Raw genomic sequence first — 20,738 nt, forward strand, 5'->3', positions numbered from 1 at the left:
GGGGATATAGTGGCTGTGTCCTCCACTCCCTTGCCTCTGGTTCCCCTGCCCTGGTCTCTGGCCTCTTCTGGCCCCTGGGTGATGGGGCCTGGAGCTCGGGGCAGGGAGCTGGCATGCCCAGCTGGGGGGTGGTGATGCCTTGCTGAGCAATCCCTGGGGTCTGTGCCCTCCCCCTTCTACTCCGTGCTTGGCAGCTCAGCTCTGAAAGGGTAGCTGAGGTGCCCCCAGGTGGCCTCTCAGCCCTCAGGGGTCCTGGGAGGTAAAGCCTCCTGGGGGTGCATGGCATGGAGGCTGGAGAAACTTGGGTGGCATCCATGGTCCCCGTTGCTCCTCTTACCCCTCGCTCCATCCCCTCAGGGCCCCTGGTCTCCCACCCTCTGCTTTGTTTGACATTTGCAGACCCCTACCTCCAGCCCCAGGTAGCTTCACAGCCATTGCCCCTCAAGGCTCCTGCCTCGGCACAGCCATTCTCCCCCAGGGCGAGGCGAGTCCTCCTCCCTTTCTAGAAGAAACTTTGACCTTTGTGTTCCTGAAAACCCCGGCAGGTTGCACAGTCTGGGAGCATCTGCGGACTCAGGAGGCAGGGCTGGGCAGAGGTCAAAGGTGTGCTTCAGCCACATGCAGAATTGCTTTTAATCTCTGCTCCGCCAGGTTCTAGTGATGTGGTCTCTGCCGTCACTCAGCTTCTCTGAGCCTCAATGGCCTCATCTGTAAAGCTGGTCTGATAACACCTGTCTCCAGCAGTTACCATAAAGGTTTATAATACATGGAATTGTGATGCATGGAGCCACGCAAAATTGCCTATATTTAACCAGCTTTTGACATTAATATTCATTGGGTGAAATATCGCATCAACAGGCTTTGTATCCTTGATAAGGGTTCTTGTTGAGGTCCTGCACGTTTCTTTCATGCTCTTCAGGTTTTGCATTTGTACAAATGCTACCTGCTGGCTTTACGGAATTCGGGCAACATGGAAAAGCACAAAGAAGACAGTAAAAAGTGAAACAAAATAACAATAAATCTCCCTGTGGGAAATAGCCATGATTAATGAATAACCACCACTTCCAGAAATCTCTTTTGCATTGATGCAGATAGAAGCTTAGAGAGGTAAATTGATAGAACTATTGCTGTAAGAAGGGATCTGATTGAATATTTTAACTATAATTTATTAAACCTAATTTTATTTTAACAAAAGGAAATAAAGGGAAGTAACACCAGCAGAAACCACAGCCCCGGTGCATGTCTCTTCATTAGGACGACGCCGTTTTCTAAAAAGACCATTGTATGCTAACAAAAAGGTCTGAAAGCAATAAGAATAAAAAACATTGCTTAGGGAGAACCTAGCATGTAGAAGGAGGGGAAATTTGAATATTACAGTGAAAATGGAAGGCGCTGTATCGGCAGGTTTCAGAGAGCAAGATGAGGAAGGGAAGGAAGGCTGAGGGTGAGGATCCCCAGACGGAAAGACAGACACACAGAGAGGGGTGGAGACCGGCCGAATTGCAGTCGCCTACTCGTAACCACAAGGTGGGTCAGTGATACTCAAATTTGGTGCATATTCAACTTAAAAGGATTTTGCCTGGACGTGCCCTCCTTACCCAAAGGCTTCCATCATGCTTGAATAGGAAGAAAGACGGAATTTCCTGCGTGTTGTGAGTATTGTAAATACTGACACGTATTCATATAAAGCTGTTTCAGTGTTCTTTGGAATCATTTTGGTGGAAAGAATGTCAGTTTCCTAGGGTTCAACCTAAGGAATAAAACACCCAGCCTGGAGCCAGCGCACTGTGGGTGCTCACCCTGGCACCTCTTGGGCGAGTCTCCCTCCTATTGGCCTTTGCCCTTACTCTGGGGGCGCTGGGAGGTCAGGATGGTTTGGGATGAAGGGGGGACGAACACAGCCATGCCTTGGAGGGTCCTGAGGAGGGAAAAGAGGAAGGTCCTTGCCTGGAGGACAAGTATAGAGACCTGGAAGGCAGTTTCTGTTTCCAGCTGGCAAGTGCCTGGGTGTGCCTTCCCCATTTCCAGAGGCTTAGGGTGTCCCACCCTCCTCCTAGAATCCTGGAGAGCACCCTGCACCCGCAGGGAGGCTGCAAGCCGGCTCACCCACGGGTGCCTCCTGACCTGAGTCTGCTGGGCAACAAAAAGGTCCAAGGTTCTTTCCCTCCCTCCTCTTGAAGTGGGAGGTTGCAGCTGAGACTCAGCCCCCACCTGCCAGAGGAATCAAGGTGTGGCCTCTGTGGCCTCCGAGGACCAGGGCAGAAAGGTCAGCCGATGGCAGACAAGCCAGCTCCCCTCCGGGCAGGAGCCTGGAGCCCGGAGGGGAGGTGGAGAATCCAGAGGCTGCCGATGTCACTACCGGTCCCCGGAGCCACCCCCTCTGCATCCCTCCTGCACCCTGACAGCCATCCGCACACCCTGAAAACCTGGGGAGACAAAGAGGAAAGAACATGGGAACAGCAGAGGAGGGAAGGCCCCAGCTCTGCCGCACTCCAAGGAAAGTGCCGGCACCTAACGCTGCTGTCCCCCCCCACCCCCCTGCCCCCACATCCCCCACAATGTCGCCTCTCCCGGGGGCTGCTTTGGGCAGATTGAGGTTGACTTACAGGAAGCAGGGATTCGGCCCTGGAGCAGGAAGAGGGGCCAGTGCTGATTACTGCTGTCTTCATTTGTTTAGCAAATAGTGTGTCGGGCTCTGTCCTAGGTGCTGGGACACACAGAGAGGAAACAGGAAGCCCTGCTCCCCTGCAGCTGGCAGATGACACATGACCAAGCTCACACTGCCAAGGGCTCTAGCCCCCTTACTGGGGACTCTCCACATGTCAGGGTATACACTTAAGACGATGTGATTTTTCCAGGCACTGCCCCAACTAGCTGGGCGAGGCTTCTTTCCCACTGGAAGGGGTAGCTTCCTTCCCAACACATGGCCAGATCTGAGCCTTCCCCACCCGCCAGGCTGGAACCTTCTCCTGACCATTGTCCATTGAAACTCTAGTCTCTTGCTTGTTGCAAAGCTCTCTTCCTTCCTTGGGCCCAGGACGAGTTTAAGAAGCTGCAGTGGTGGGCAGGGCACGGTGGAGGGGGGAGGGGCGGGGAGGGAGGGCCTCCCCTAACTCTCCGTTCTTTGGTAGGGAGAGAGGAAAGGGCACCTACGCCAGGCTTACCTGGGCCAGGGAGTCCCAGAACCTCAGCCACGGCCCTGTCCCTGCTCCAGCTCCTTTTCTGTGACCAGAAGAAATGCCAGGGGACCAACCTGCCCCCCAAGAAAGGTTCCTTTGGGGCAGCTGCTAGGGCACAGGGCCCCTACATGCTCAGCGAGGCCTTACACTTGGTTTAATATTCTGCTGCCACTGTCTTTAAATTCATAACTGTCGAACAAAGGGCCCTGCATTTTCATTTGCACTGGGAACCCCGAAAATTACGTGGCCTGTCCTGCCAGCCAGACTGGTGCAAGGCGTTCCCTCCACCACCTCTGCTTTCTGGGTCCCCCACCTTGATGGCTCTCTCGTGAAACTGCAGATAATTGTGCTTTGGACACTTTTTCACACCACTGTTGGTACTTCAAATATAGGCATGTTGAGCTAACACCCTCCCTGGCAAGATTTTGGAGATTATAGATAAAAAATTATACCCAATCTAGACATGCTTTCTACCTAGGAGAGAGATTCTGATGAATACAATGCTTTCCGACTTCATAATATTCACTCACAACACTCCGTGCCCAGGCAGTATTCCTGTGGCGTTCCCGAATCAGAGGTACCATCCTTGTGAATTGTGATGTCACCTGGGGAGGGGACCACCGCACTTCCTGCCTGGGGAGGGTGTGTGTGGCAGTGTGCTGATGGAACTTGAACCCTGGCTCTCCAGGGAACAGAGCTCTGGTCTGTGGTGTTTGCTGACTTCCATGCTGTCAATTTGTGGCTGATTTCAAGGTACCAACGTGATGTCACTGAACACACACATGGGAAGAGATGTCAATAACTGTCTCTCAGTTGGAGCTGACTCCAGCAAACCACGGGATGAGGGGCAACCTCCAGTGGAGTTCTGAGGGGTGGGCATCTCTTTGTGGTCAGTGCCCAGAGAGATGGGAGACCAAAACGATGGGCATCTCAGTGATCGTAGGGGAAGGGAGTTTCAGGGGGGAGAAGGGGCTGGGCCCATTCTCCACTGCCCGGTGGCATGGAGGGGAGAGGCTGGAGAAGCTGCTGGATTTGGCTGTCCCATCTCTGCCTCTCACCTGTCACCTCTGCAGTTTGGGGCTCTGACTTATAAACTGGGGCAGGTTCCCATTCGAGGCACGTCCACCTGTGCAGAAGGAACAAGGGCTGGAGAGGAAAAGATGGTATATTACTGAGAAGATACTGTGACACAATCCACTCTGGGAAAGGACCAGGCTTGCCAAAGCCACCCTGGAGTCACCAGCAAGAACTGGGTGAGGGATTCTTTTCTTGGCCCTATGACGTTTTGTGGGGCAGAAGGGCACCTCCTCTCTGACCCCAGGTGGGGACTCGGTCCCAGAAGAGCTGTCCATTTGTGGCCCTTCCTGTGAGACTCCAGAAGACTCCCTCTGCCCAATCAGGGTCATAGCGATGGAGAACAATGCTGGCCAGGAGGAGCGGGCCCTGCACGGGGGCAGGAGGTCTGGGAGAGCGTCAGGAGCTGCTGGGGCCTCTCCTCCCCAAACTGGGCCACTGGTGGGGCCTTTCATCTCCTGCTTTCCTCTCTGGGCCACTTCAGTGTCCCCCTGCCTCTGCCTCTTCCCACCCCACTACCCCCAGTATGGCAATTATGGCACTAATTGGGGCACTTTGATCATCTTTAGAAATAGCCACACTGGGGAGGGACGCTGCCAAGCAATTAGGGGCAGAGGAGCTTGGAGCTCCAGCACCCAGTCAGGGGCTGGGGCTGCCGAGGACCCTCAGACACTCCCTGCCCTCCTCCCTCTGAGAGTGTCTGCCCCCAGGGTAGCTGTGAACTCCTCAGGGAGTCAAGGCAAAGGGGACCCCCCCCCCATCTGAGCCCTGGAGAAAGGGCCAGCCTCTGCACATCAACGCCCCTTCTCCTGGCCCCTGGCCCAACCGTCAGCTCTTCTGGGCTGTCCAGGCCCCTTTGAGGGAGCTGCAGAAACAAGGGCTCCTTTGACAGAAGGGGGGGCCTCAGAACCGGATGATGAGGCTTCAAAGGTGAGGGTCGGGCCCACTACCCTGTGCCCTCCCTCAGCCCTGGCCCCTCCTGATTCCCCGCCAGTCTGTCCTCTATATATCCCCCCAAGGTCCATTCCCCTGTGGGCTCCAGGAGCTACGGGCCAGGTGAGGGATGACCAAGGGAAGTGTTAACTTTGATTAAGAGAAGAGGGTCAGGAGGTTTGAGGGACAAGAATTCAGTAGCGCCCAGGGACAGAAAGGCAAGCACCACAGCATAAGCACCTGGAGGGTGGACCCCCGGGGGGAACAGGACAGGGTCAGGTCGGTGCCCCGGCTTCTGGTCACCATGCTGCTGGCTGTGCTGCTGCTGCTGTCCCTCCCAGACCCACCGTCTGCCCAGGGGTACCCACTGTACATGCGCCTGCCCCCCAGCACCCTACAAGGTGAGCCGGGCTGGTCTGAGGGAGCGGCAAAGGAGGGAGGGGCAGAGAGGAAGTGGGTCCCAGGCAGAGGAACAGGAGTTTACCACCTGCATTCGCAAGGACCTTTGGCTTCTTCTGCCCACGCTGCCAGGAGAAGGGGCCAGGAACACAGGTTGGGAGAGGGAGGAGATGAGGATGGAAGGAGATGGGGAGCCAGCCAGGGTTGCATTAGGGCCAGAGCATCCCCTTGGTTTTCTGGGCCCAAAGGCGGGTGATCCAACCACAGTCGTTTTGTGTCAGGAGGTCTGAGTTCTGTGGTGTCTGCACCTCCAGGGAGATGTTTTTCCTTCAAGGTTTTTAAGTAAAGACACTTATCAAAGCTTCCAGTCCAGCTCGGTTTAATTACAGAGATATCTTGGGTTGGGAATCCTGAACCATCAGCTCTGAGTGCTGGGCCCTGGGGCCCTGGGGCCCTGGGCCTCTGTCTCCCCCCATTCCACCCCAGAGCTCCAGGAGCCCAGCCTGTCCCCCTGTGGTTCTGCCAAGGCAGGGCTCTGGGCTGGGGCAAGGAGGACAAGCCTTCGACTCTTCCCCAGCCATGTACGGTTGTTCCCCATGTCCTAGCAGCTCTGTCGGCCCAGGGGACAAAAGCATTGCAGGCTGCCCAGAGGAGTGCCCGGCGCGCGGTGAACCTAGTCGCGATGGAGATACAGCGTAGACTGCATGAGTGCCGAGGCTGCGAGGGCAGCACGACCCCCTGCGCGGGTGAGCTTGCCAGGACTGCTGGGGCCTGTTCTCTGGTCTGCCCCTTCCCCTCCATTCAGACGTGACTCCCTCCTGCAGACAGAGCCTGGCCGGGGCTAGAACCGGGACAATGCTTATGAATGTCTCTCCAAACGGAAAGGGCATGTGAGCCAGGCTCGCGGCACAGCTAGTGCAAGGGCCGGAGGGCAGGAAGTCTGGGCTCATCTGGTGAACACTGAGAGGTCCATGGCTGCTGAAACAGACGCTCACTGCTAGGGGTAGGGCAAAAGAAGGGGAGCCCAGGGGAGAGAGGTCTGGGCCCAGCTCGGGGTGGAGGAAGGGTGGGAGGGTGGCAGTGAAGCTCAAAAGCTCTGTTTCTCAGCAGGACCCGGGCGCCCCAGGCCTCAAGCCCCCCTGCTCCAGGATCCATCTGACCCAGGTGAGGCTGAAAAAGTTCCAAGGGGGCAGGGCTGGGAGCAGATGGACCCTGGAGGGGGCTGGATGGTGAGAACCGCCAGGAATTGTCTCTCATGACAGCGCTTCCGCCTTTCTAGGGCAGTGTGGCGAGAGGCGTCGGGACCCCGTCAATGTGACGCTGGCCCGGGGCCGCATTGTAGGGGGCAGCGCGGCGCCACCTGGGGCCTGGCCCTGGCTAGTGAGGCTGCAGCTCAACGGGCAGCCTCTGTGTGGCGGCGTCCTGGTGGCGGCGTCCTGGGTGCTCACAGCGGCGCATTGCTTCACGGGGTACGTCGGGCCCCCAGGCTTCTGCCCAGTGGGGTTCCGACCTCAGGGTCCGACTCCTCCCGGATCTTTGGATGGGCGACAGGCGCGAGGGCCGGTCTCTGCTGCCCCCTGGCGGCAGCAGCCCGCTCCTCGGCTCCTCGGCTCCCGGCTCCCCGGCCTCAAGGCGCCCACGCCCGCTAGCCCTGGCCCGTATTCGGCCCACTGGCTGCAGCGGCCTCTCCCAGGCCCTCCTTCCCGCCCCCCAGGCTGGTAAACGGCTCGGCGGGCGGCCTCGCCGGGTGGTGCCCCTGGGCGGAGAGCAGGGTCTCCCGGGAACTTCGTTGCACCCTGGTCCTGAGTTTACCTCCCAACCTTCGCCCCGCAGCGCCCCGAACGAGCTTCTGTGGACGGTGATGCTGGCCGAGGGGCCCCGAGGAGAGCAATGGGAAGAAGTGCGGGTGAACCGCATCTTGCCCCATCCTAAGGTGAAAGGGCAGTTCCTAGGGCCTCAGAGGTGGGAACAGCATCTTCACCCCACACCTCGCTGACACTGCGTCGCCACTCCCATCCTAGTTTGACCCGCGGACCTTCGACAACGACCTTGCCCTGGTGCAACTGTGGACGCCGGTGAGCCCCTCAGGGGCGGCGCGCCCCGTGTGCCTGCCCCAGGGACTCCGGGAGCCCCCCGCCGGCACTTCCTGCGCCATCGCAGGATGGGGGGCTCTCTTCGAAGGTACTGGCAGGACCGGACCTGGGCAAGCCGCGCATGTGCCTAGGAAAAGTGGGGGCTGGGGTGGTAGAGTTTGGGGAGGGGGGCGAGTAAGGAATCAGGCCTATGCCTTCGCAAAGTGCTGCCAGATCTCGCAAAAGGGAGGGGCTCAGGAGACATAGTAGGAACGGGGACCCTCAAAGCAGAGCCCTTGCCCTCCAGGACTGCGCTCCTTCCACTGCTTCCCTGCAGATGGGCCTGAGGCGCAGGCGGTCAGGGAGGCCCACGTGCCCCTGCTCAGCGCCGACACCTGCAGGAGGGCCCTGGGGCCTGGCCTGCACCCCAGCACCATGCTCTGTGCCGGCTATCTGGCAGGGGGCATCGACTCATGCCAGGTATGAGCCCCAGGTGATGGGGTGGGGGGCGGGTAGCGCTGGATGGGCCACTCTCCAGGCGCCAGACAGCCTACTTTCGTTCTAAGTCAGGCTCACACTCATCTCTGAGCCTCGATGTCCTCATGACTAATATGGGTACAAGAGTGGCAACCCCAATAGAGCTCAGAGCTGCCTTATCTTACTGGATGTAAAGCTGACATATGGGGGGGCGGGAGCAGGTCGATGCAGTGCTCTCTCTCTTGGCTCTGGTCCCTGCAGGGTGACTCTGGAGGCCCCCTCACCTGTTCTGAGACTGACCCCCACCCCAGGGAAGTCCTGTATGGAGTCACCTCGTGGGGGGATGGGTGCGGGGAGCCAGGGAAGCCTGGGGTCTACACCCGTGTGGCCGTTTTCAAGGACTGGCTCCAGGAGCAGATGAGTGGTGAGTGCTGGATTCTCATTGCCCCTCCGCAAAGCGCCCCGCTGTGGGAGGAGCCCAATCTTGTTTCTGTTCCGCCTACCCTCAGCCCTGTTCTGCGTCCTGGTAAGCCTGTCTCCCTCCAGGTCAGGGCTTCCGGGGCTAAGACTCAAAACGGGGGTGGAGGGAGTGGGTGAACGGGTCCCTGCCGCTCTCTACAGCGGCCCCCTCCAGCCGCGAGCCCAGCTGCAGGGAGCTTCTGGCCTGGGAACCTCCCGAGGAGCCACTAACAGACGCCGTCCAGCCCTGTGCCTTCTATGCCCACCTGTGCCGGGGACCCAAGGGCGCGTGTGCGCCCCTAGCGCATCAGCAGTGCATGCAGCGGCGACGGCGATGCGGTCAGTCGCATTCCCGGGGGCTGGGCTGGGGAGCAGGGGGCCTGACCCACGTCTGACCTCCAACCTCAACCTCGTCCCGCCCCATAGAGCTGCACTCGCTGGCCCACACACTGCTGGAGCTGCTGCTGGGCGCCCAGGAGCTGTTCAGCCCGGGCCCGGGGATGCTGCGCCTGGCCCGGGCCAAGGCTCGCCCAGCTCGTTCGCTCCAGGAGCTTCCTAGGCACCCTGCCCGAGAGCAGCGGATGCACGCAGGTACCCCAAGCCCTCGCGGCCCAGCCGCGTCATACCCCTGTGTGAGCAGGGCTTTCCCCTAATCCTGTGATTCCCCAGGGTCGCCGGCTGCAGGCGCCCCGTTGCCGAAACGGAGGCCAGAGCAGCTCGGAGATGCGCACGGTAACTACGCCCCCTGTCGGCCACAGCTGGAGGAGTAGGCTGAGAGCTGGCAGAGTCCCGGAGGAGAGTCTGGGATCTGCACTGGGAAGCAGTTACCCGCTGGGGCAAAGGGCAGGCCTCACCCTCCTACCCACAAAGCAAGGGGTCGACTCTGGGGCTACCTGTGGCTTTGGGCCTCATCAATGTCAGGAAATGCTCGGCTCTGTGTTACCACTTCACCTCTGTGAGCCTCAGTTTCTCCATCCCAAGTGTGAGAATCTGCCCCCTGGGGGGTAGTCCTGAGGTTCTGGTGGGAAGCACCCCATTTCCCCCATTCCCTGCTGGTGTCTCCTTCCCTGCAGGTTGCCCTGGCCTGGAGCCCCTGCAGCAGAGGTTGGCCACCCTCCGGGACACCCATGCCTGGATCCTGCAGGTCCCCTCTGAACGCCTGGCCATGGACTTTCAGGAGGTAGTTGACCAGGCTTCTCTGGCTCCTTCACAGGGGCCTCTGAAGGCAGACCTGGGTCAGCCCTGACTTGGTAGGAGACAGAAGGGGCACCCTCCCCAACAGGAAGGAGGACCTTTCCCTGCAGCCTGGGGGGCGGGAGCAGAGTCCAAGTGGAAGGGGGAGCTGGCTGTGAGCTGGGGCATTGGATGGGTGTGAAGGTGTAGTGGGGAGGGGGAGGAGGGAGGAGAGGGGCTTGTGGGGGTGTCCAAGTGAGCAGGGATTGTGCAGGGTTGTGCAGGGGTAAGGAAGGGGGTGGGTGTGGGTGAGAGTTTAGAGGGCCAGGAGGAGGTGACCAAGAGTAGGGTTGTGGGCCACTGAGTGTCCTCCTCCGTCTGCAGGTCCTGGCCAATCTGGGCTCCAAGACCATATCGGGGCTCTTCCAAGCCTGGGTTCGGGCAGGCTTGGGGGGCCAGCGTGTGGTCTTTGGTGGCCTGGTGGGCCTGGAGCCAGCCACCCTGGCTCGAAGCCTTCCGAGGTTGCTGGTGCAGGCCCTGCAGGCCTTCCGCTTGGCTGCTCAGGCCAAGGCAGAGCCCCAAGGCGCCCAGACGGGCGGGGGACAGAACTGAGGGCTGAGGGGGGAGGAGCACCACCCCCCTGGCCCTCAGCTTCCCCCAGCCAGGCAGGCACAAGCCACATCTGGGCCCCCAGTCCCTGGTCAGGGCCTGCAGCCCGCAGGGGCTGGGCATGTTCAGGGCACACGATGACAAACTCACTGCCACAGTTGGCCCGACGTGTGGGGTGGGGCGGGGGTCTGCGCCCCATGTGTCTTACCAGATGTGTCATCAGAAAACCACAGCTGCTTTAATAAATGTTATTTATGGTGTACGGAGACAACTCTGGAGCTTTCTTGGGATGGGAACTGGGTGAGGGGTATTAGCTCTCTAGGAGCAGCGCTGTGCAGGGCCCAGCCTCAAAAAGCAGTTGGCAGAGGTCACAACCACACAGCAGAGGTCAGCCAAGCCCCCGTCTGAACGAACCTGTCTGCTCCCCACTAACGGCAGCTGACCTGCCTGTCGCCACTCCCCGATCCATGGCTGACCAGCACTCCCCCCAGCTCTCACCCCACTGCTAGCTGTGGGGACTCATAGCCTGGGAAATTCCCCTCATGTCCTTGGGCTTCTGCTCTGCCAGCCAGCCCCTGTCCCCACCCCCTCATCATCTGCCCAGGGTTTTCTGCCCCGCAGCAGAGCCTAGAAGCATCAGATTGCGTTTCCGGCTGCCTCTTCCCTGGGTCCCTCCGCCCCCACTCTGCACCTGTCCCCTCTGCCACTCACCCACATCCCCCAGCCCAGCGGACAGGAGGAGCATACACAGCACCCAGCTGGAGGGACAGGATGGAGGGGCCTGTGTTCGCACTGGGGCTGCTGGCCGCCCTGGTGGTGTGCGGTAAGACTGGGCATCATCCCACCCACCCAGGCCCCCACAGCATTCCCCTCCTGCCCTTCCTACAGGGTGCTCCCCACCCGCCAGACTCAGGCCCCTCCCCCTCCCCTGCCAGGCCTCCTGGAGGGCTGACCACTCCAGGGAGTGGATAGGTGCCCCTGCAGGACCCCAGGGCAGCTTCCTTCCCAGGCCCCTGCCCAGCACCCCGTCCCTGCCCCCACTCACCCCCAGGCAGCTGGGGTCTCAATGAGGAGGAGCGGCTGATCCAGCACCTGTTTAAGGAGAAGGGCTACAACAAGGAGCTCCGGCCAGTGGCTCGCCCAGAGGACAGCGTGGAGATCACACTGGCCCTCACCCTCTCCAACCTCATCTCCCTGGTGAGCGGCCCTTCCGGGGCTGGGCTGGGGACCAGGGGCAGGCACAGCTTCCCCAAGGCCTGGCTTGCTCCCAGGCTGGGATGGCCGTGGAGGAAGCTCAAGGCCCCAGGCCAGCCTATGGCAGCTCCTCTCTCCATACCTTGTGCTACCCGAAGGCTCTCGGGCTGATGCCCCTCCCCTCCAGCTGCCATTCTGGGGTGCCCCACCCCCATATCACACTTCAAAGGCCACATGTCCTCCCTGCTCCTTGATCTGCCCGTCCACTCCTGAGTGCTTGGGCCAGTTGCTATGGTTTCCGGGGTGGGGGGGCAGCCCCGAGGAGGTGCCTGGGGAATGCCTGCTGGTGAGAGAACCACGCTGCCCCTTCAGACGGCCTCCTGTCTGATTACAGAAGGAAGTCGAGGAGACCCTCACCACTAACGTGTGGATTGAGCACGTAAGGAGACACCCCACTCAGAGCCGGGGGTGGGGTATGGTGAGGGTGCAGGGCCTAGACTCCCCTGTGCCCGCGTCTGCTTGGGGACCCCCAGCCTGCCTGAGACAGGGTCCTGGCTCCTGCCGGCAGAGAGACCACAGCCCAGCACCCTTCCCTCACCTAGTGCTGCCGCCAGCCCAGACAGAACCTCAGGGTGGGTTAGGATTCTTCAACTGTGGGAAGATTGTCACCGTATCCTGATTTATTAGAAGACACCCTCTGTCACCCACCTGTCAGAAGTTCTTAATATAGACATGTCTTCTATGTCCGCAATGGAAGTCGGGTTCCCTTAGCTGTGCAGTGAGCATCCTACACAGCCATACCTGACGACCTGAGTCCTCACTCTCCACCCACCTCCCCAAACCCCTTTGGTCACAGCCCTGGACCCTGTCCTGTCCCTCTCAGGGAAGTTGCAGGGAGCGAGGGAGCCAGGACAACAGCAGAACCCACTGCTAACCTTCCTGTCAGCTTCCAGGGCTGGACGGACAGTCGGCTGCAGTGGGATGCTGAGGACTTCGGGAACATCAGCGTGCTGCGCCTGCCACCTCACATGCTGTGGCTCCCGGAGATTGTGCTGGAGAACAAGTTGAGCCATCTCCTCCCCCCCCATCCCCTCCCCCAGTCTCCTCTCCCCACTCGGCCTCCCTTCCTGGGGATCCTGCGCCTCTCCCTCCAGCCCAAGCTTCCGGCTGCCCTCACTCCTCTGCTTTCCCCAGCCCTGCCAGTGTGGAGCTGGCCCTTGCTCACTGTGGCCCTTGTCCCTGTCCCCCAGCAATGACGGCTCCTTCGAGATTTCCTACTCCTGCAACACGCTGATCTATCCTTCAGGCTACGTGTACTGGCTGCCACCCGCCATCTTCCGCTCTTCTTGCCCCATCTCCGTCACTTACTTCCCCTTCGACTGGCAGAACTGCTCTCTCAAGTTCAGGTGCACCCACTTCTCCAGCCCGCCTCCCCCACCTTGAGGCAGAGGCTCCTGCTCTGCCCCATTAGAGCTCCCCTCCCCTGAAACGGCCCCTCTGACCATGCGGCCTTTCCCATTAGTGGCCCCAGCCAGTGGCTGAGGACCACCCTCTGCCCACTGCCCTCCCCAGTTCCCTCAAGTACACGGCCAAGGAGATCACCCTGAGCCTGAAGCAGGAAGAAGAAGAGGGCCGCTCGTACCCAGTGGAGTGGATCATCATTGACCCCGAGGGCTTCACAGGTGCTGGCACTAGCAGCGGGAGGGTGGGTAGGGTGCCAGGCCCCTTCAGACCTCGCCCAGGGGTGCGCTGGGGGCACGCTGCCACCTCTGCGCACTCACACATTCACACTCACGGGTGGATGCAGCTCCCACACGCTGAAAGGAAAAGAAGCCCGACTGGGGGCAGGGGGAGCTGTGTCCCAAAGGCAGAGACAGAGGGGCCCTGTGCCCACCCCCACCCCTGCCCAGGCTGGAAGAGCCTCTGGGTCTGAGCAGGGTCCCTGGGGGTGGACGTGGCTGACAGATGAGGTGGGTGTTAGTCTTCTTGTCCCCGGAGCACCCAGAGGTATGGGTGGGGCTTCAGCTGTCCTCCTGGTAGGGTGTATGTCACTGCCCATCCCATGTTTGTGACCAGGCTCAGACCCTTCACGGGGCCCCCACCCCATGGCCCTGTCCATCAGAGGAGACCCACCCCCTGCTGACCCACCACAGGCTGGGGGAGGGGTTCTTACTCTCCCGCCTGTTATCCCCAAGACTCCTTGTTTGAGCTGCCTATGGCCTCCACTTTTATTTTTCCCAAAGAGAAAAAAAATTAATCCGAGAGGAACATTTCTCCCTCGCAGATGGACCCCCTCCATCCCCATCCCCGGGAAAAGACCCACAGATAGAACCTGAGCCCTCCTCTGAGGGCTCCCCCAGGGCCTTGCAGACAGGCCTGGCTGCACCCCGGGGTGGCCCCCTCCACCAGCCCCTTGTCCTGCCCCGAGTCCCCCGGAGCCCCCTGCCCGGCCTGACCCCGAGGCGTCTGTGTGCTGCCCTCAGAGAATGGGGAGTGGGAGATAGTGCACCGGCCGGCCAGGGTCAACGTGGACCCCAGCACCCCGCTGGACAGCCCCAGCCACCAGGATGTCACCTTCTACCTCATCATTCGCCGCAAGCCCCTCTTCTACGTCATCAACATCCTGGTGCCCTGCGTGCTCATCTCCTTCATGATCAACCTGGTCTTCTACCTGCCAGCCGACTGTGAGCTTCTGGGCCCGGCCACCCTGCCTGGGAGCCTCTCGCGTCCTTGGGGTCACCCAAGCACTGGGCCCCTCCCAGCCTCTCACCTCCTCCTGGGGGTGACCACCACCCAGGATCCAGGCATGAGGGACATGTGGCCAGCCATGGGGAGGGCTCTTTGGCCTTGGCTCACATCCCGCAAGTGCACAGGGCCAAGGACCCCGGACTGCCTCTCTGCCAGGGCAGAAATCAGGTTTGCTGTGGTCGCCAGGTGTGACTGTGGGCCTGGTATACAGGGGCCGTCTACAGTTAAGTTGGGGGGTGGCATGGTGACGGCACCTCCAGGAAACCAGGCCATGGAGACAGGCACCCATGCTCCCCTGGTTCTGGAAGGGCAGGCACCATCATCTGGGCCCACTTAGCTGCAGAATATTTGGTGTGAGCAGGGCACAGCGAGTCCCAGAGACAAGTGCCACCCAGCCCAGCCCTGGCTGAGACAGGTTGAGAGGCACACTACACATGGTAGAGGGTGCTGGGGCAGAGCCACCGGTGGCCACCACATTTGCTCAGCAGCTCGGGCGGGCGGGAAGAGCAGGGCATGCCTGGGCAGGGGCTGGGAGTGAGGGTGGCCTTCTGGGGCTGTCTGTGCAGGGAGGGGCACACGCAGACCTGTGATTTAGGAGGGCTGAGTGGCGGGCCATTGGCTCAGGGTGAGGCTGGGGTTGTTCAGGCCTCACCCAGGGCCGGTAGAAGTGGCCAGAAGTGTAACACACCCTCTCACCTGGTTCTCACAACATTTAACCATCGAGAGACCTGAGGCACAGAGAAGTGAGGCTACAGCCCAGGGGTCCCGCCCCGCCAGGAAGTGTCAGGGGTGGGATTTGAACCCAGTCACTTTCACACCATAGCCTATTGTGTTAAAGAGGGCACTGTGGCATCGTGAACGGGGGTGCAGGGTCCCCAGCCTGTGACAGAGGTCACAGCTAAGTGCGGGCTCCCCCAGGTGGCGAGAAGACGTCAATGGCAATCTCGGTGCTCCTGGCGCAGTCTGTCTTCCTGCTGCTCATCTCCAAGCGGCTGCCCCCCACGTCCATAGCCATCCCCCTCATCGGCAAGTAAGGGCTCCCTTCCTCCCGCCCCGCCCCGCTGCGCCCCGCCGCGCCCCGGAGGCTGCAGGCTGAGTGTGTGCCCGCAGGTTCCTGCTCTTCGGCATGGTGCTGGTGACCATTGTGGTCGTGGTCTGTGTCGTCGTGCTCAACATCCACTTCCGCACACCCAGCACCCACGTGCTGTCCGAGGGCGTCAAGAAGGTGAGGACCGTTGTGGTCCAAGGCTGGAGACTGTCCACAGGCACCCCTGGAGGAGCCTGGGTAAAAACACTGCGCGGTGCCGCGCGGGGGAGCGCCCCCGGCCATGCTAACATGCGGACTGCTGCTACACGCCCACCCGCCAGCAGGACTCTCCCAGGGGCCGTGCTGCATGAAAGAAGCCCCACACAAATGAGCGTAGACTGCGCAGTTCCCTTCTCTGAAGTTCAAGGGCAGGCAAAATTAGTCATTAGTGATAGAAGTCAGGGTGCTGGTTACCTCCGGGGGTGAGAAGGGCTTGATGTGGGAGGCATGAGGGGGCCTTTTGGGGGTAGTGTTCCGTAGCCTAGCTGGGCGGTGGTTACATGGCTGAGCGCGTCTGTAAAACTGTGTGACTCTGTAGCAGCCAGAAACGGAGTCACAGGTGTTTGCACGTGCGAAGGCAGCCACATTGGCTCAATGGCTTTCTGGGGTCCCCCTGGCCTGCCACAGCTTTTCCTAGAGACCCTGCCCAAGTTCCTGCACATGTCCCTCCCGGAGGAGGGAGGGCCTGGCCCTGGGGCCCTGGTGCGGCGGAGCAGCTCCCTGGGCTACATCTCCAAAGCCGAGGAATACTTCTCGCTCAAGTCCCGGAGCGACCTCATGTTCGAGAAGCAGTCCGAGCGGCATGGACTGTCCCAGCGCCTCACCACGGCCCGTGGGTGCCCAGCGGCTTGGAGTGCGGTGGGCCGTGGGAGGCGGGGTGGGGGCGGGCTGTGCACCCACCTCTGGCCTGTGCCCACAGGCCGGCCCCCAGCGGGCTCTGAGCAGGCCCAGCAGGAGCTGTTCAGTGAGCTGAAGCCAGCTGTGGAGGGGGCCAACTTCATCGTCGGCCACGTGAGGGACCAGAACAACTATAGCGAGGTGAGTAGCCACAGGGCTGCCACGTGCAGGGTTCACATAGTGACCGATCTAGTATATCCTGTCTTAAGGGGACACACGCCAACTGAGATAAAGGAGTTCCCAGTGGGTGCAGAATCCAGCCCGGGAGCGAGGGAGCCCCTGCCAAGACTCCCGAGCAGGACACAGGGCCAGGCACGGGCTCAGGGGCACACACAGACACACAGCTTCACGTTCTGAAGAGCCTGAGATCCCTTCTTGCTCCCGGCTGCGGAGCGATCATTTTCTGCTCCTGCGCAACCTCCCAGTCGGGTACTCCCAGCACCCCTGGACCTTAGAGCCAGATGTGTTTGACTCTTGTTTGAAAGGTAGTCTCAGAGGGTTGTTCGATACTACACAACTTCCTAAAATTTTCTCTTGAGGACAGCGTGCCTTTTCCCAGGTCACACAGGAGGAGGGCCTGGGCCCTTGCCGGGGACAGGCAGCAGGTCCCCTCTGCTGTAAGCCCAAGGCGGCCCCCACAGACACAGCAAGGCCATGCCTGCCACTGGGCCCCAGCTTGGGATGCGGGCCTGTGGCCTGCGGGCCCTCCTCACCCCACTGCCTCTGCCCCCACGCCGTCTGCAGGAGAAGGACTGCTGGAGCCGGGTGGCACGCACGGTGGACCGACTCTGCCTGTTTGTGGTGACGCCCATCATGGTGGTGGGCACAGCCTGGATCTTCCTGCAGGGTGCCTACAACACGCCCCCTGAGCAGCCTTTCCCCGGGGACGCCTTCTCCTACCGGGAGCAGGACAAGCGATTCATCTAGAGTGCGCCGGTCCTGCCTTGCTTGGCCCTGCCTCCAGGGCAGCTTCGGGGGGGGGGGGGGGGGGGGGGAGCTTTTGGCCTGAAGGGGTTGGGCCTCCAGGGGTGGCAGGGGTGCCTGAGGAAAGAGGAGCCCTTCTAGGGAGGCGCCCCCTGCCCTGAGACTTGAGCCCCTTTGCTTCTGCAAGGCTGGCGTGAGATTTGCTCCTGAGACCTCGGAGAGGAGGGAGAGGGCCCAGTCCTCAGTGAATGAAGACAGGACCCACCAGAAGTCTGAGAGTGGACACTGGCTGGTGGGCGGGGCAGGCAGGGGCCTCCTCCAGTGCCACTCAGGCTGGCCTTTTAGGGCCCTTCTGTGAGAAAGACAGAGGCTTCTTCTTGCCTCCCCTCCCCCATGTGGGGGTAGAGCAGGTAGGCCCTGTGCCCTCACTTCCTGTGTCCTCAAGCTTCCCTGCTCCTGTCTCCCCCACAGCCTTGGACTTCTGAGGCTCCACCTGGAGCCAAGGTTGGGGGCGCCTCCCTCTCCAGACCCTTTAGGAAAGCAAGTTTGGGGCACGGGCTGCAGAATGGCTTTTCTGCCTTGGCCACTCTGGCTGGGTCCATGTGGGGAGCTGGGGGCTGGGGTGGAAGGGTTGGCCCAGAAGCCACTGAGGCCAAAGGTCAGGCTAGACCTTCAGGACTCAGCTCTCCAACCCCCCACCCCACCTGCCAGTGGTGTCCCCACTTGGTCACCTATTCCTCTTCTCCAAAGTAAGTTCACCAGGCAAGATTTGGGACTACTTATACTAAAAAAAAAATATTCGGATTTATCCAAAATTCAAATTTAACCAGGCATTTTATGTATTTGCCAAAACTAGCAACTCTACCCCAAAGGGAACTCCCACCAGTCTTATCCCAAGGGCCGAAGGCTGAGGCTGGAGGATCTGGGAGATGAGGTTGTGTGGGGTAGCCCACCTCCAGGATGGCCCAGTGGCCCCCGCCACCTCCTATGCCACACCCTTGGGCGGTGTCCTCCTTGCACCACCGGGGTTGGTCTGTGTGACAATTGAATGAGGCAGGAGTGATGGTGCGTCACTGCCACGGTCGGGTTATAAAAGACCTTGCGGCACCCCCCTTCTCGCTGTCCTTCCTTCTCTCTCACTCTCACCTGGGGCAGCCAGGAGGCACCACACACACCCTGTGGAGAGGCTCCTGCCAACAGTCTTGGGAGTGGACTGGGAAGTGGGTCCTCCAGCCCCGGCGGAACTTCGGAGAAGATCACAGCCCCACAACCGCCTCGAGCTGCAACCACCCAGCTGAAGTGCTCCTGGGTTCCTGGCCCCCGCACACTGTGGGAGATAATAAATGTTTGTTGCTTCATGAGACAAAGTGTTGAGTAGTTTGGAGCAGCGTGACCGTGGACAAGCCATGCCTCGACTCCCAGCTTCAGTTTTCTCATCTGCAAATGTGCACAACTAGGTCCCTCCCACGGGGCGTTGTGAAAACAGAACTCGTTGGGCAGTGTGAGGGTGCTTACGTGTGTCCTGCTAATGAAGGGGTGGCTACTTATCTCATCCTCATCGAGATAAATAACCCGTCACACAGGCGGGGCCCCTCGGGGCTCTCACGAGGGTCTCCTGCCTCCAAGCCCTGCGCCGTGGCTGAGAGGGCTGGAGCGGGTGCAGCGGCCCGATCGCTCAACTCCTGGGCCCAGGCTTAAGGCCTCACAGCCCACCCGTTGCCCTCAGAGGGAGTCCCTGAGCTCAGGAGCTCAGCCATACAGAAGGTGACATGATGGACTTTCAGTGGAACTGAGGGAAAAGAACAAAACTGACCCTACTTACTTTTGCCTTCCAGTATGAATCATCCATAAGTTCAAGGTACGTATTTTTTCAAAAAGATTGTATTTATTTACTTAGAGAGAGGGGAAGGGAGGGAGAAAGAGAGGGGGAGAAACACTAATGGATGAGAGATACATCAGTTGCCTCTCGCATGCCCCCAACTGGGGGCCTGGCTGGCAACACAGGCATGTGCCCTGACCAGGTATTGAAGCCTCAACCTTTTGGTTTGCAGGCTGGCATGCAATCCACTGGGCCACACCAGCCAGGGTTCAAGGTACACATTTTTTATGTCTTCCCTTTGAAGAGCAAAACTAGCTGGGACTTTGACTTGGGTGAGCAGGAAGTCCCTGCCTTCCCTGGAATCTTCCAATGCCATCCACTGTCATCACTCCTCTCTGCCACTTGGTGGCGCTGTTGTCAGGTGAATCCTCAGTTGCATTAGGCCCGCTAAGGTAGCTTGAGTCTTGCAGAAGAGACAGCCCCAGATGCCACACCCAGCCGAAACTGCCGGTTGTGCAGGTTCCCAGAGTCACAGCGGGTCCCCCAGCAGCACCCACTCCCCCGGCACTCCAGCTCCAGGGTGCCGTCGGGACGGTCCACTCTCTGGGTGACATGGAACTCTCTCATCTGCCCTCCATAGGAAGTCACAGCCACAGTGGCCAGCTCCCCATGACGCTAGGGCTGTCCCTACACAAATAAGCTTTCCTCTTTCTCACGTAATAAGGGTCGAGGGGCAGTGGTGGCGACACTGCTTCAGCTGTCCCACAGAGCTATTAGGGACCCAGGCTTGTCACCCAGGTGGCAAGCTGACTGCCACAGCTCTGCTCTTCACACCTATGTTTGAGGCAGGAAAGGGGCCAGCCATTTCTGACCCCTTTTATCAGGGAGCAGAAGCTTCCCCGGAAGCCCCTCAGCCGTCTCCTGCAGACACACCGTTCATCCAGACGTCCTCCCACGGCCAGTTCTATCTGCGAGGGAGCCTGGGAAATGAGCATTTCGCTTCTCCAGCCTCTAGAGTAGAAGGTGTTGGTGGGGGAGTTAGTAAGTGATGCCTATGGAATATTTTCTTTTAATGGGTCCGTACCTCCCCCTCAGCCCCTCCAGGCAGAAATGCCACTCCTCAGAGGCGATGCTGCCTCCTGAGAACCAAGGAGAGGCTTTAGCCTCTCTCTCCCAGAGGGGAGGGAAGGGGGAAAGCAGGAGTGTGAATCTTCATACAAAGGGAGGCGGCATAATGCAAACCAGAGGGCAGTCAGTCTCCAGCATCTCCCTTTTCCCACCCTCCCAGACACTTGTGGGGAAGGAGAAAGGCTAAGTCAGGAATGTGGAGCATTGGCTGGGCCACCTATGCCTGGGTTGGTGCCCGGGGACAGGTAGGCAGCCCATTATTGAGCAGAAGCCATTATTGGTCTTTGACAAAGTGTGGTTTTAGAAGGGAGTAGAGAGGGAGAGAGAGTTCGCTCTGCAACATGGGTGAGAGAGTGGGGTCTGGGGGTACCAGAGGGCAGAGTGGGGAGAAGGGGCCATTGGCCTAGTAAACTCCAGAGAAAGTGGCCTAGATACATGGAGAGATCAAAGTTTGGGAGTGGAGGGGGGATGCCAGGGAAATCTGAGCGTGGGGCCCAGGGCAGGGCCGAATGTAAGGAGGGCAGATGAGCCACCCACAACACAGGGAAAGCAGATAACCAGGGAGC

The 20,738-nt window shown here is 60.1% G+C and overlaps 2 protein-coding genes across 7 annotated transcripts; both read left to right on the plus strand.

Annotated features, from left to right (window-relative positions):
* The first annotated feature begins 5,305 nt into the window (after positions 1 to 5,305).
* On the plus strand, positions 5,306 to 10,617 carry PRSS56 (serine protease 56). 6 transcript variants are annotated; one of them, XM_053919449.1, is made up of 13 exons: positions 5,306 to 5,587; positions 6,191 to 6,331; positions 6,693 to 6,749; positions 6,865 to 7,054; positions 7,419 to 7,518; positions 7,607 to 7,766; positions 7,965 to 8,137; positions 8,396 to 8,558; positions 8,756 to 8,932; positions 9,020 to 9,184; positions 9,263 to 9,325; positions 9,667 to 9,773; positions 10,151 to 10,617. In XM_053919449.1, exons 1-13 carry the CDS (start codon positions 5,491 to 5,493, stop codon positions 10,376 to 10,378), a joined length of 1,821 nt encoding a protein of 606 aa, XP_053775424.1. In that variant the 5' UTR covers positions 5,306 to 5,490; the 3' UTR covers positions 10,379 to 10,617. The 6 variants fall into 6 exon arrangements, 5 of the variants coding, with proteins under 5 accessions (XP_053775424.1, XP_053775426.1, XP_053775425.1 ...); XM_053919451.1 differs by having other exon boundaries at positions 7,995 to 8,137; XM_053919450.1 differs by having other exon boundaries at positions 6,696 to 6,749.
* Positions 10,618 to 11,090: 473 nt separating this feature from the next.
* CHRND (cholinergic receptor nicotinic delta subunit) lies at positions 11,091 to 17,264 on the plus strand. The gene is made up of 12 exons (XM_024564089.3): positions 11,091 to 11,198; positions 11,427 to 11,572; positions 11,964 to 12,008; positions 12,523 to 12,632; positions 12,820 to 12,975; positions 13,142 to 13,251; positions 14,053 to 14,253; positions 15,236 to 15,347; positions 15,428 to 15,542; positions 16,032 to 16,236; positions 16,324 to 16,442; positions 17,046 to 17,264. Exons 1-12 carry the CDS (start codon positions 11,147 to 11,149, stop codon positions 17,226 to 17,228), a joined length of 1,554 nt encoding a protein of 517 aa, XP_024419857.2. The 5' UTR covers positions 11,091 to 11,146; the 3' UTR covers positions 17,229 to 17,264.
* The last annotated feature ends 3,474 nt before the right edge of the window (positions 17,265 to 20,738 follow it).

Source organism: Desmodus rotundus, chromosome 2 (assembly GCF_022682495.2).
Source record: "Desmodus rotundus isolate HL8 chromosome 2, HLdesRot8A.1, whole genome shotgun sequence".
Classification (NCBI taxonomy): domain Eukaryota; kingdom Metazoa; phylum Chordata; class Mammalia; order Chiroptera; family Phyllostomidae; genus Desmodus; species Desmodus rotundus.

Coding starts and splice junctions, on each gene's coding strand:
- PRSS56 (XM_053919449.1), top strand. CDS start 5,491: ATGCTGCTGGCTGTGCTGCTGCTGCTGTCCCTCCCAGACCCACCGTCT. Junction 7,055..7,418: donor GCGGCGCATTGCTTCACGGG/GTACGTCGGGCC, acceptor TTCGCCCCGCAG/CGCCCCGAACGAGCTTCTGT. Junction 7,519..7,606: donor GCATCTTGCCCCATCCTAAG/GTGAAAGGGCAG, acceptor CTCCCATCCTAG/TTTGACCCGCGGACCTTCGA.
- CHRND (XM_024564089.3), top strand. CDS start 11,147: ATGGAGGGGCCTGTGTTCGCACTGGGGCTGCTGGCCGCCCTGGTGGTG. Junction 11,573..11,963: donor TCTCCAACCTCATCTCCCTG/GTGAGCGGCCCT, acceptor GTCTGATTACAG/AAGGAAGTCGAGGAGACCCT. Junction 12,633..12,819: donor GAGATTGTGCTGGAGAACAA/GTTGAGCCATCT, acceptor CCTGTCCCCCAG/CAATGACGGCTCCTTCGAGA.